The sequence below is a fragment of the Pleurodeles waltl genome, chromosome 7, assembly GCF_031143425.1.
Source record: "Pleurodeles waltl isolate 20211129_DDA chromosome 7, aPleWal1.hap1.20221129, whole genome shotgun sequence".
Lineage (NCBI taxonomy): Eukaryota > Metazoa > Chordata > Amphibia > Caudata > Salamandridae > Pleurodeles > Pleurodeles waltl.
In genome coordinates, this window is record NC_090446.1 from 90,373,885 (window position 1) to 90,388,932 (window position 15,048).

At 39.8% G+C, this 15,048-nt stretch overlaps 1 protein-coding gene across 2 annotated transcripts in view; it reads left to right on the forward strand.

Annotated features, from left to right (window-relative positions):
* CDH26 (cadherin 26) overlaps positions 1-15,048 on the forward strand; it is a 319,857-nt gene that overhangs the window by 127,749 nt on the left and 177,060 nt on the right. For both annotated transcript variants that reach the window (XM_069243134.1, XM_069243133.1), the window contains exon 2: positions 5,880-6,002. In XM_069243134.1, coding sequence (XP_069099235.1) covers positions 5,880-6,002 — 123 coding nt within the window. The remainder of the gene's footprint in view (positions 1-5,879; positions 6,003-15,048) is intronic.

Sequence of the window (15,048 nt, forward strand, 5' to 3'; positions counted from 1 at the left end):
CCCACCCTCAGGGCTAGTAGCCATTGGCTACTAACTCCCCAGACCTAAACACGCCCTTAAATTTAGTATTTAAGGGCTTCCCTGAACCTAAGATTTTAGATTCCTGCAACAACAAGAAGAAGGACTGCCTAGCTGAAAACCCCTGCAGAGGAAGACCAGAAGACAACAACTGCCTTGGCTCCAGAAACTCACCGGCCTGTCTCCTGCCTTCCAAAGAACTCTGCTCCAGCGACGCCTTCCAAAGGGACCAGCGACCTCTGAATCCTCTGAAGACTGCCCTGCTTCGACGACGACAAGAAACTCCTGAGGACAGCGGACCTGCTCCAAAAAGACTGCAACTTTATCCAAAGGAGCAGCTTTAAAGAACCCTGCAATCTCCCCGCAAGAAGCGTGAGACTTGCAACACTGCACCCGGCGACCCCGACTCGGCTGGTGGAGAACCAACACCTCAGGGAGGACCCCCGGACTACTCTACGACTGTGAGTACCAAAACCTGTCCCCCATGAGCCCCCACAGCGCCGCCTGCAGAGGGAATCCCGAGGCTTCCCCTGACCGCGACTCTCTGAAACCTAAGTCCCGACGCCTGGAAAAGACCCTGCACCCGCAGCCCCCAGGACCTGAAGGACCGGACTTTCACTGCAGAAGTGACCCCCAGGAGTCCCTCTCCCTTGCCCAAGTGGAGGTTTCCCCGAGGAAGCCCCCCCTTGCCTGCCTGCAGCGCTGAAGAGATCCCCTGATCTCTCATTGACTTCCATTGCGAACCCAACGCTTGTTCTAACACTGCACCCGGCCGCCCCCGCGCCGCTGAGGGTGAAATTTCTGTGTGGGCTTGTGTCCCCCCCCGGTGCCCTACAAAACCCCCCTGGTCTGCCCTCCGAAGACGCGGGTACTTACCTGCTGGCAGACTGGAACCGGGGCACCCCCTTCTCTCCATTGAAGCCTATGCGTTTTGGGCACCACTTTGAACTCTGCACCTGACCGGCCCTGAGCTGCTGGTGTGGTAACTTTGGGGTTGCTCTGAACCCCCAACGGTGGGCTACCTTGGACCAAGAACTGAACCCTGTAAGTGTCTTACTTACCTGGTAAAACTAACAAAAACTTACCTCCCCCAGGAACTGTGAAAATTGCACTGTGTCCACTTTTGAAATAGCTATTTGTGAATAACTTGAAAAGTATACATGCAATTGAAGTGATTCAAAGTTCCTAATGTACTTACCTGCAATACCTTTCAAACAAGATATTACATGTTAAATTTGAACCTGTGGTTCTTAAAATAAACTAAGAAAATATATTTTTCTATAACAAAACCTATTGGCTGGATTTGTCTCTGAGTGTGTGTACCTCATTTATTGTCTATGTGTATGTACAACAAATGCTTAACACTACTCCTTGGATAAGCCTACTGCTCGACCACACTACCACAAAATAGAGCATTAGTATTATCTCTTTTTACCACTATTTTACCTCTAAGGGGAACCCTTGGACTCTGTGCATGCTATTCCTTACTTTGAAGTAGCACATACAGAGCCAACTTCCTACAACTGGTTCTTGAGCTTCCATAGCAAACATTCCGAACCCTTGAAACAAAATGGCAAATCAGAGATGTTTAAAGAGAACTATAAAGAGGGCCAGAATATGACCTTGTTTTAAGCCATTTAAAGTTTGCATTTTTGTTCAATAATATATTGGAAATTAATTTGATTCTGACCCGGTTGTCTTTGTGTGACTCTAACATAAAATAAAGTAAAGATGGATCTATTCACTAGTTTATCAATTTGCACCAAAGCCAGTCTCAATTGATCTTGAGTTCTTGATAGTTGCATTTTGAGCGAGTTTGGTTAACCCCAAAATGTTATCTAAAGTCAACTTGATGCAGCAAGGATGATTGAAAGCTTTAAAATCAGGGGAATACCCTCAGAGAGCCTTGCAGGATGCAATAGAGAAGGTGGGGTTAAAAAACAGAGACGAGTTGTTGATCAAAGATAAGAAGAAGGACAATTTAAAACAGGTGAGACTGATTACAACTTATAATGCAGAATCGGAAACAATCAGGAGAATGGTTTGTAGACATTGGAATCTGGTCACAACTGACACCACGATTGGCTCTGAGCTATCACATTACACACTAATAACCTATATGAAACCGCCATCCCTAAGCGATAGACTGGGGCATAGATATTTTACTACGCAAGAAGAATTTGAGGGTTGGTTGAAAGACCAAGAAGGTTTTTACAAATGAGGACATTGTAAAGCTTGCAAGCATAGTAAAAATGTAAAAAGTGTTTGTCTTCCCAGTGACAAAGTTAGGAATATAAATAAATTCATCATGTGTAGTAGTGATAATTGTATCTATGCACTGAGTTGTCCTTGTGGATTACTTTATGGAGGGAGTACTATTTTCCCGGTAAAGAAAAGGATTTTAGAGCACATGAGAGCAATTAAGAATGCTGATGTCAGATATCCAGTAGCACGACATTGGTCTCAGAAACATGATCAGAATGCTGAGAGGTTATCTTTTTATGGAATTGACAGGGTCACTCTGAGCAAGAGAGGCGGTGACAGAGAGAAGAAACTTAGAATCATGGCATCCGAATACATTATACGTTTAAATGGTCGTGCACCAGGAGGTTTTAACTCCAATTAAGAACTTTTTGTGCACATTTGAATTGGTGTTGTCATTACATAAATATGATTAGGATATTGATGTATTTGATTAATTTAAGAGAACAAGTGAGGAAGATAATTATTATGATATATTTTCTTCATTTGCTTTTTTCTTTTCTTTTTGATATGGTTTAGTACTCATTATTAGTATTCAGATTATGTGATAAGGAATAAAATGAAGAAAAGAGGAAAGCAGACTTATGATACAGATTATGAAATTTAGCCATTTGGCTTTTATGTTATGAACATTTATCATGTTATCATGTTAAAAAAGTGTGAAATGACTGATACATGAAAAAAAGAGAAAATGTTTGCACTTCAACGTGTATAATTGATAATTGTTTAAAATAATTAATTTTCTGCATTTGCACTTTGACTTTTATACATGTATTCATGATGGTTTTTGTTTGTAGATTTTATTTATTAGTGAATATGTGAAGAGTCTGTCGTCTAACACAGAGTTTGAGAGTCTGTTCTCTTTTTCTGTCCTTGGTGTAGGGAAGTGATGTTTAAGGAAAGTTGAGCAGGAATGTAAAAAATGACTTGAAAGAAGATCGTGCAGATTGAAATACGTTGCCAATGAAGCATTTTTCAGAACTCTGTGGAGGAGTGCAATTCATTGGTGTTTATATATATCAGCGTGGCGCCTTATTTGTATATATATATATCTACATATATATTTATTTTTCACTGAAAAAAACAAAGGTTACAGGGATGTTATAGTTAGGTTTTGAAATTCTGCAGTTAGAGTTCTTTCAAGTAACTATAACTAAGGTAATTTGCCATGTACAGTTTTCTTTTCAATAATTTTATTGCACATGTTGCATTGATAATATCAAAGATGCCATACAAAATGTCATCAATGATTTAATATGTGGAGTAATTAGTTGTGCATGGTAAAGGTGCAAGTTATGATTACCAATGGGCATGAGTTATAGTTACTTGAAAGAACTCTAACTATAACTGCTGAATTACTATGGTTTTGTACAAGTAAATTTAGAACCTAACTATAACGTCCCTGTTACCTTTGTTTTTTTCAGTGAATTTCTTTTTTTTTTTTATGTTAAGTAATTTTAATTACTATATGTTATTCCAAACCCTGCCGTGCAAAGGGGGTTGGGCCCAAGGCCTGGCCTGTAGCCAAGACTTATTAACCACTCAACCCTGCGCCACACATTGCCTTTGGCTGCGCGCAGCGCAGGTTGGCCAAAGGATCTATCTCTGTCAGTGTATCTGTGAGTGGGTGCGTCAGTGTCTGAGTGGGCCTCAAAGTGGGTGTGTGAGTCTATGAGTGGGTTTGAGTGGGTGCATGAGTGTCTGAGTGGGTGTGTGAGTGGACGCTAGAGTATCTGAGTGCATGTATGAGTTAATGAATTAGTGTATATATGAGTCTGTGATTTTTGTTTCCAATTTTTTCATATTTGTGAATATTTTGTGAATAATTTGCGAAAATTCATGAAAATTCACAAATATCATGTGTGGTGATGGAAAATGATTTTAAACTCATAATTTGCCCTAAAACACACCTATAACACACCTCTGGGGTCAGGGTACCTTCAGCCTGACCCCTTATGCCACTTTCAATTTGGATTTTCATCCCTGGGGACCATGTCCCATGAAATAAAATGGCAGCCGCAACTCTCTAGTCAGGTTGCAGTCAGCCAATTACAGCGCTTCTTTTCTCACGTGCATTCGCCGCGGCCAGAGATATACAAATTTGGATTTCCCTAAATTTCTCAAAACCTACTGAACAGATTTACACCAAATAAGTAAAAGTGTGATACGTGTACTGACAACTAGCTTTCTGCCAAATTTGGTGCAATTCCATTCAGTGGTTCTGGCGGCAGACGTGTGTAAAGGTCCTATGGGAATGAACATGGGAAACACAACTTTTTTCACCCCCCTTTTTCTCAGCCCCCCCTTGATGGATCACCCCCAAACTTCCTGTGCAAGACAAGAATCACTGCAACATTTTTTTGGGGGAAATTGTGTGATGATTCGTCAAACGGCGCCAAAGATATAGGCAATTCAAAAAATGTTTTTTTCTATGGAAACATGGTCCTAACTATAACTACCTAGTGGTGACCGCCACCAGGTAATATAAATCTTATGTGTTTACATTAAATTGGCCATGTGTGGTGCTGGAGATACTCAAGATCTGAACTGAAGCACATTTACTAGTGTTTTTTGTGTCCTTTTTGGTTGCAGTAACTTTAGAAATTCATTTTGTGAATAACAATTGACTAACTCTATTGTGGGTGGATGTCTGTTCCTCCCTTAACCCTTCCTTAGCCTTCCCTGTACCCCTCCCTACTCCTCCTTGAACCCCTCCCAAGCCATAGTAGAATGTATTCCCCTTTTTCCAACCACTCCCCTGGTCCCTCTCACATTTACTGGTACATTGTAAACTTAAATGTGCAAGGGTATCTCAATAGAAAAGACATGAGAGATGGAGGTGGATATGTACACTCATAGGTTTTTGAATTGCATTTTATAGTAGTAAGTAGTACTATTGTAGAACCTCTTTTTATACCACAAAATGCAGTTCGTGACTGAGGTCCCTAGTGTATAGGTAGTCAGCTTAAATGCTTGCACATCTTTCATAAAGCCAGCAACACAAACAATTCCATTTTACCTACACGAAAATTGTTTACACTCACCACACAGTGCCCAACTAAAATCAACACCCTGAGTTCACTTGTAATCTGCTGAGCCCAAAGTAGTCTGCAATACCAGTCACTATTTCAATTTATCCAGTGACTCTTGAAATATGTTTCTACAGAAACATAGATATAGATGTTCCTATAGATGTTTCTTCAACAAAATAATGGAAGCATTCTTAGTATTAAAAATATCTCACAAATAGACTTTGTCAGGTCATGTTTCCCGCACATATAGAAGGATTTAAACAAGGTGACTTAAAGAAAATAGTAATTTGCAATTGCAAGAACATTGGGAAAGTATTTATTTTACTCAACGATGAAAATAGAATAATCAATGTTCACAGTTCTCGCACAATGTAATAGCCCAAAACAGGGTAATTAGGTCCTCTTTGCATCTCACTGAGGCTGCCCTTATAGTATGTTAAATAATTGCAAAGCGATCATGGTTTTTTAACTGAAAAACACAGTCTGAGATAAAATATGATGAGATGTGTAAATAAAGCCATGGATTTGTTAAAGTTCTGAGATTCCACATCTGGTTTGTCTTTACAGGGTGCATCCCTCTTTCTGTCGGAAAGCTTGAAGACATTACGGCGCTCGAAGAGAAGATGGGTACTCACAACCATTGTACTTGAAGAGGGAGACCGGGGACCATTCCCAAAGCTTGCTGGTGAGGTAAGAGAAGGGTTTGTTTAAAAGAATTGCTTGGTCCTAGTATTCACAGCACTGTCAATTACTTTTTTGGGCTCAACTTCTTCCTTTGAAGTAGAGAATAAATGCTATCTTCAAATTTGTAATGACATAAAAAATACAAAGAACTGGATTGGAATGCTAATCAAAAGAAATACTAGAAGTTGCAAAGTTTAAGCTAAGGTATTTCCATGTTTTTCCTTTTTGAAGATTCAGAGATATGGTTGGTTGGCAGCTTTATTGTAGCTTAACGTACCATTTGGACTGCAGAGATACCCTTTTTCAATATAAAGTTTCCACACTCCATCTCCAGAGGAGGGATGTTATTGATGTAAATGGGTTTCCTGGAAGGTTTTCTGGATGTGGAAATAATTTGGTCATGGATGGAAACTACAGAAGTTAATTCTCTCTTGCTTAGGGAAAAGATTAGTTAGCTAGGAGGCCTGTAATTGCTGCATTTGATACTGCTGTGGACATGGGTGAATTAGTTAGTTAAAAAAAAATATTTCTGGGTTTCAACGTGCTCTTCTTAGAAGTCCACTAAATACAAAAGTTGTCTTCTCGATTCTGCTTAATGTCACTTAATGCCTCTTTCTTCCAACACCCTATTCTTTATTAAATGAACATTGAAATGCAGGCTTAACTTCAGAATATGATGGAAGAAAAACGCTTACTGGAGAATGTACAGTGTCTCCATCTTTAACTCATTGTTATGGGCTGCAGTGTGGTCAAACTCAGGGTGTCAGTACGAGTTTGGCGGTCGGAAACATCTGACCGCCAAACTCCTGATGAGTAGACCACCACAGTGCTGAGGTCTCCACACCAGCCCCATTACAACTTTCTCACTGGGCTGATGGGCGGGAACCAAGGTTCCTGACCATCAGCCCCGTGGGAAAGGTGCAGCAGTATTGTTCCCGGGTCATAACTGACCCGGCGGAAATGCTGTCACACACAGGATGCACCAGCACCCTTGAAATGCTCACTGTCTGTAGAGCTGACAGTGTGCATTTCAAGAGTGGTGAGCATGTGCAGTGAAGGGGGCCCTCCTGTGGCCCCCTGTTCTTGTTCTCCGCCAGCCATTTCATGGCCGTGAAATAGCCATGAAAAGGCTGGCAGAAAACAAGGTTATAATCAGCAGGGCGGCGCTAATGTCAGAGCCATCCTGCTGATCAAAATCAAGACCGCAGTCCTCCCATCAGGATCAGAGACCCTGGCGGAGACAGCGGTCCTCTTGTGGTCGGACAGCCAGGGTCATAATGTGGCAGTCGGACTGCCACAGTCGCGACGGTCCGACCACCACTGCGGGTCTGTCGGTTTTGAGAGCCCAGGACTCACAATCAGGCCCTGAGTCTTTTTTTACCTCAGCACCCACTTTTAGGATTCCTATTTGTCATCATCAGACCCTGACAAAAGAGCAATAGAGAGAAAATTAGATAAGGGAGATAGAAGAAAATGTGAAAGATATGAAAAGAATTTCAAAGGGAGAAGGGCAAGAAAAAGAACCTGCAAGAGTTAGAGACATGGGACCTATTCACTAAGGTAAATTTACATGTGGGTAATTGTACACATGTAAATGTACCCTTATACTTTTAGTGTATTTAATACTTTTGGATAGTCGTGATTTACGACTTTAAGTTTACTATGAAATATACACTTTCATGTCTCCACTTGAATTCAGGAGATAGAGCCAAGGTTATGACTGCAAAGTTATTATTTGTCACTTTTCAAATGTAGACAAAGATCTCTACCAGGTGGAGCACTACATATGGTAAATAGTAAAAGTAACAATGTTAAATACTAATATATCTGTTTTAAATGTACAACAAAATATACAGTGCTTTTAACTTAATTTTGAATGTATTATTTTAAATAAATACATCAAATTAATGAAAAATCCCATCTAATGTAACATTTGTCTTTATTTACACTGTAATACAAATTTCTAAAAGTTATTTATAGAATTAATTTAAATTTAGTATTTATTTAAAAAAATAAAAATTACATGTATTGTTAAATTAAAAAGGTTATAAAAATATTTGGTCAACATATGTTAAGATACATAATTTATCATCAAATTAGATTTATTTATAATTTTTAAAAGCCGAAATAAGTTAACTTATTTTAACAATATTTCCTAAGGGGTGCTATTTTAACTCCCTGCCTCCCTTATTTTAATTGAGATGGTCTTGCAGTACTAGTGGTTGGTCCTATGTGGTGGTAAACGTATGCCACATCTGAGCTATAGTACATTTAAAACTATTTTGGATTGTTTTAGTTGTTGTAACTGTCGGAGTACAGATTATAAACAGTAGTCAGCTTGCATTTTTGTCGGCGGATCTATGTCTCTCCAAACACCCTCCCTAACCCCATTCCCCATTTATTAGCCACTCAGCAATCCCTCCCACATTTGGGCCCATATTTATACTTTTTTAGCGCTGCATTTGCGTCATTCTTTGACTCAAAAGCGGCACAAACGTACAAAATACAATTGTATTTTGTATGTTTGTGCCGATTTTGCGTCAAAAAGCGGCGCAAAAAAATTATAAATATGGTCCTTAGTACTAAGACATATGCAAGCGTTTCCAAAGATCTCCGCAGTCAGGGAGATCTCCACACATAAACAATAGGAGAGGCAGAGGCATAGATCTCTGTATATAGGTTAGTAAATTGCATTTTATAGAACAAGTCATACTAATTCGGTAGTACTAAGCCCAATTTGTGACCAAGTCCAATGGAGAGCGGAAATATCCAGTGGTGAAGAAAGAGGCATGAGACAAAACCAGAAGTAATCATCCTTGGCATTCGGGAGCCTCAGAATTTGGTATGAACAAGTAATTACCTATAAGGAAAACATTGGGCTCCTTCAATTATAATTTTTAAAATTTATTTTAAATTAAGCAGCTCCTGTTTTTGTCCTGCGGCTTCTGCTACAGCTGCATAGCTGCACATTATCAAAGGAAAACACAAAAAGATGGCAGAATAAATGTCATATATGTTACATTCTTTCATCAGATTAACATTATATATATGAACAACAATGTGTATACCTCTGTACGAAAGCAAAAAAGTAATTTATGATCTAATTATTTTATTAATGTGGTATATCCTTTTTATATATTACATAGTACCTTGGGATCTTTATCTTTATTTTGGTGGTATGTATACTCTATCTGAGCGCAGACGGAGTAAACATACTGCAAACACACTGCCAACATGAAAGTCCGCTTGCCGGATTTAAATGCCCAGCTTAAATAAGCGGACTTTTTTTATGCTTCTTACCACCAGGTAAAACCGAGTTCTAAATCAAGCCCTAAGTACTTTAAAATAAATTAATTTCAAATAAAATTGGTTAACTGTTGAAAATTCTAATTTATTTAAAGTGTGAAATTAGGATCGAACCTGCGAATGCATGCACTAGCGAGCGCGTCTCACATGTGAGACACTTGTTGGTTTGCGTGGCACTCTTATTTATAGCCTCGTAATTTGTCAAGGCATGTCTGGCATCATTTCCTTTCCTCTGTGTGGAGCAGGGGTCAAGCGCTAATTGATTTCAACTTAATTTGTGCCCATCCGCTGCTCCCGATGTGATTGAGGTACTATATTGTATTTTTAACTTCTAGTGCCCTGCAAACAGAAAGCTTGTGACTGGCAAAAACGTGCTCAGTAGGATAAAAAAAATTGCAAAGTTTTATATATTTTTAAAGCTAACTTTATTTTATTTTGCTATGGTGTATTTTTTCAGTTTCCACTCATGTTTTCTTTTGTTTTTTCTCGTGGGTGCAATTCAATTCAATTGTTTGAAATATGCAAGACCTATTACATTTGCAGATGGTTCTTTTTAAAATTGTGGTTACACTCATCAAATTATGTTTGTGATGAATTAAATAAAATCAAGATAGAGTAAAGCTAATGTTGATTTTAAAATATAATTTAATCCAATATGTTAATTATATGTTAAAATATAGATGGCATCTAAAATGTTGGTGTTTGTTGATATGTTGAAACATTAGCAAGTTTTTGCAATTGTAAATACAGTTAAAATGATATCACTAACAGTATCGAATTTACAATCTAAGCTCCATATTTGTTGGTTTGTTCCTCTGAATAAGAACGGCGACAAGCTATTCTACATGTCAGTGCAAAAACATAAGTGCAACATTTATGATGTGCATGGTAAGAGCATGAACCATATCTCTTGCTGTGAAACATCATGATTTGTCTTAAAAGGGTTTTCTCACCCATATTGGCAAAATGCAGAAAATGTTTCATTTCTCGGATGAAAACATTTAACCGTTTTGCATAACTTACTTGGCATACAACAATTTATTAACTTTGTGGATTGCAAAATATTCAAGGGAAATTCACATTATGAGCGATAGAGACCTTCTTTGACTTATAGGGCATTTGTAGGATTTTTTTAATAGCTTTTTGTTTTTATTATTGTGCTTTTTTGCTGCAATCACCATATAACTCAGAGGTTCCCAACCTTTTGACTTCTGTGGATCCCCACTTTATCATTATTGGAGCCCGGGGATCCCCAGTGAATCTTTATTGGAATCTGAGAACTCCCCAACTAAGTCATTATTTAAAGCTGGGGACCTAATCTGTTAATATTATTTAATTGTCTAAGCCGTCGCGGACCCCTGAGGAGGCTTCGCGGACCCCCAGGTGTACCCGGACGACAGGTTGGGAACCACTGATATAACTGATAGTGTACAAATTACATTTCTGTGGGGGTATTGGGAGAATAATTAAGTGGAAGATATTTTTGGGTCTTCTTTAGCGAAATCCTTGTGATGTTACTTAAATTATAGATATAATATATTTACTTATAGAGACTTTCAATGACCCTTCTCCATCCATCGGTCTGGCTTGTCATTCACATTTTTCACCCACCCACTACAGCATACAACATGGCATAAGTCAAGTGTAATTGAACTTCAGTCGTTGGCTAAATACCCTGTGAGTGACGGTATTCAGCTCTTTCACATGGAGCACATCTCCTTACAAAGTAGGACTGCTTTTGCAAATTGTGCTTTTTGATTCTAAACACGTTTTTGTTTTTAGCTAATATTTTTTTTATAAGAGCAATGGCCCAGCAGAGCCACAACAAAATAAAGTTTTTGCAAAGAACATGACCAAACAAAAACAGCACCAGACCAGCTGGCTTTTGAAATGCTTTTTTTTTTAAAAACAAAAAACATAACAAAATAAAACAAGCATTAGCAAAGCTAATGGGTTGTGCCTATACAAAAAGCTTTGTCAATGTTTTTTTACATGTTGCAAGCAGTTGAGTTGCTGTTTAATATGACTTAAAGTAAGTGCAAAAAACACTGTGACACTACCAGCATTGGCTGTGTCATACTGTATTTTTTTAAAGGAACATGAACCCCAAGGCAGTCTAATACGCAGTGAGCATTCTGCAAATGTGTTAATTCAAAGGAACAAATCAGAGGGGACACAATATATGGAGTGAGGAGAAGGGAAGGGGATGAAAGAAAACATGAGAGAGTTCTAGGACTTCTCAGGAGCAAACTGTTATTGTAAAGAATGAGTACTGCGGTATGCGAAATTGGAAATCACAGCATAAAATAATTAAAACTTGTATATTTCCTAAGAGCTTAGTACTGCAGATTTGCAAATTTGCAACATTGTAGGTAACAGCTACCATCATCCAACTTGACTGCATTTAATGAAGTCCAGAGAAAGCATAAAAAAATGGAACCTTTCAGTCTCACCTTCAATTGCAATTATTCAGGAACAGGGTGATGCAGAAGCATGGTGGCTCATGCAATGGCAGAGAAGCGTCACCCCTTGGCCAAGAGCCAGGATATTAAAAATAAAACGATAGTTTACTATTGTTTATTTTTATCTTCTCGCTCAGCCAGCATTGCAGGGAGGGCTGTGGCTGTGGTCATGGGAGGTGGGAGGGGGAGGAGGAGAGAGTGCACTAAGCAAGTGTGTTTGTACGACCGTCTTAGGCTGGCCAAACACACATGTGCACTTAGGTTTCCCCAGCCTGGCTGTTCAACACTGCACTGACCCCAGGGCTGTGCCTGAGTGGCAGTCTGTGTCGCTCAGACCAATCCCGGCACTGCTTTCATGCAAAGTTTAGCATGAAAGCAGCACCATAATTGCCCGGGAGCCTGTGCTGGTGTCCCAGTGAATGCTGGGACACCACAAGAAGAGGTGTGATGAGCGAGGTGGCAGGAGTTGGCGGCGACGGGAATTGCAGGAAAGGTAAGTGTTTTTTTTTTTTTTCATTGTTTCCCCATCCCCGTCATCGCCCCCCTTATTGGCATTTGCGCCAGCCGCTGCTATGCAGAAGAAAACAGAACTTGGTGTATATCTCTTCACAATGGATGCTATTATTCCCTCGCCAACAATTAATCTTTGCCTCTTATCTGACCACGCTCTAAAGTAAAGGACAACATCTAGAGCGATGCAATAGTCTATAAATAAATTCTTCAGAAACATGAAAGTATGGGTAAACCAGACAGGATTATAAATGTGACCTTTATATTATTATACAAATAAATATCTCAGCAGCAAACCCTGACCCATCTGAGTAATCTTACAACTACAACACAGGTAACATATGGCAGAATCAACCCCACTCTACTACACACAGTACACCACTCTACCACACTCCACTCCGCACAATGCCACTCTACTCTAAGCCACTTTACTCTATGCCACTTTAATGTGTGCCACTCTACTCCACGCCACGCTACTATATTCTACTCCTATCCACCCTAATCCACTCCACGTCACTCTACTCCTCTATATGCCATGCAACATCACTCCACTTTACGCCACTCTAGCCAATCCCACTCGCCCTCTACGCCTCCCTACTCTACTCAGCTATACTCTATGGAAATCCACTCTACATCACTGCACGCTACATCACTCTACTCTATCCCACTTTACTCTATGTCTGCCCATTCTACTCTACTCTTCTCCACTCTGCTTTACTCTATGGTACTCCACTGTGTCACTCCACTCCACTGTATGCCACTCCACTCTGCACCACACTACTCTACACTACTCCACTCTATGCCACTTCACTTTAGTCTACACCACTCCACACCACTCCAAGCCACTCTTCTCCACTCCACTCTAAGCCATTCCACTTTACGCCACTCTGCGCAGTGCCACTCCTCTCCATTCCACTCTATTCTACTCCATACTGCTGTACAACATGGCTAAAGCACATTGGCAAAGCCAATAGTTCTCATTCAGGCAAAAACAATTAACTTTGCCAAATGCCTGTTTTTTTGGTATTTCTCCTTTTCATTTTTTGAAATGCAGCTCATGTAATTATTGTATATTCCATTTATTAATGTTCCTTTTGTTCGCAAACATGCATGCTAGCAGTAATACAATCTTTAGACATGGTTCCCTCAAGTGTTATCAATAATGTATGCTATCATAAAAAAAATCATTATATGAAAATATTCCAACATATCTTACGCCTTCTCAAGGGCAGTATTCGTTAAAGGAAGACCTAACTTAAAATACTATTAATTCCATTGCATCTAGATTATAAACAAGTATTGCCAAAGCCAGCAGGTCTAGTGTCGTTCAGGTTTCACCTGCGCTGTGCTTGCAAAATCTCATATTAAAAAATAAAATCTTAAAATGGACTTTGAGCCTACCCATTAATTACCTTCACCTCACCATTGGTTAGCTTTCCTGTGGGACGTCGATCCCACGTCACCCTTGTTTCCTTTTACCTACCATTGACTGGCTCCCGCGTGCCTCCTACGTCACTCTTGTTTCTTTACATACTATTGGTCATGCACCTCCTCCTTGCCTGCATTTTCCTCCTGGATTCGAATATTTGTGCTGTCCTGCAGTGGAGCCTGGACCATGTACTGCTTTCAGTGGCCAGTGTCCTTACACTGTAGGGTCCTGTAGCGCAGGCACTCTTTTTTTTACTTTTCGACATGTCCTCTTTGAGTGCATGTCACTGCAGCTCAGCTCCTTCGACCCTGCTTTTGCTACAGTGGGGCCAGCATTAACTGCATCATAGCACTCTTTTTAAGTCAAACATAGTAACACGCAAGCGCTGCTTTTCCGACGTGTTGGTATGTATCTGGGTTTTTCACCACGCCCACTGCACGGCCATCACTATAACTCGTTCTTTGTCTTGCCTTTCAAAATTTCTTTCTTTTCCTTGGTAAATGCTTTACATTTGTCCCTCCTTAAGGCGGTTTTGTTACCGCCTTGGAGACTGACCCTGTTACATGGATAATTGCATGTTTGCAGATAACTTTGACTGCGAGGGAACTTCTTTTTCCTTTTGTGTATCTCCTTAACGCTCACAGCGGTGCTTTGAATTGGCTCGCTTATGTCAACTGTTTTATTCTTTATTTTCAGTTTGTGTGGCAAGAAAACTCCATCTAGCAATTTACAACGCTAATAGCTTTAACTTGAGCAAACGCGAGACCCATCGCATTGCAAATGCTTGATTTCTTTACTTCAAGACATACTTAGGCTATCACCCACTCTGGAAACTGTGCCATGGAGAAATGTAAATGAATTAATATGTCCCGTCTCGCTATCCATATCAGCCTGGTGCAATTGTCTAATCTTTGAGGCCCTGGCGCAGGTGGCTCAGGTGTCTGACCAGCAGAGGGGCTCAGCTCAGTCCACCGATGGAGGCTGGGGAATGCTTTTAAACCCACAGAGAGCTGACAGCTTGAAGACAGAGCCAGCTCTGTTCTTCAGAGTGTTGCCCTAATTATCTTAACTAATTCTTTAACAAATTGTTTTACATAGTTCCCTTCAATTTAATTTTGATGTGGTTGATGTGTGAGAGTCTATTACAGACTTTATACAGAAAACTATTGTGTTTATGATTCATGTAACATCCACTAAAAGTTCAAACAGATCGAAACAGGACCTCACATATGATAAATGGGAGGGTATCATAGAGGTCATTTGTAGTAATATCAGTGAGCGGCTGCTGTGTTATAATATTGAAAACACATGACTCTATCCCTGAATATTAGATGTAACATTTAGA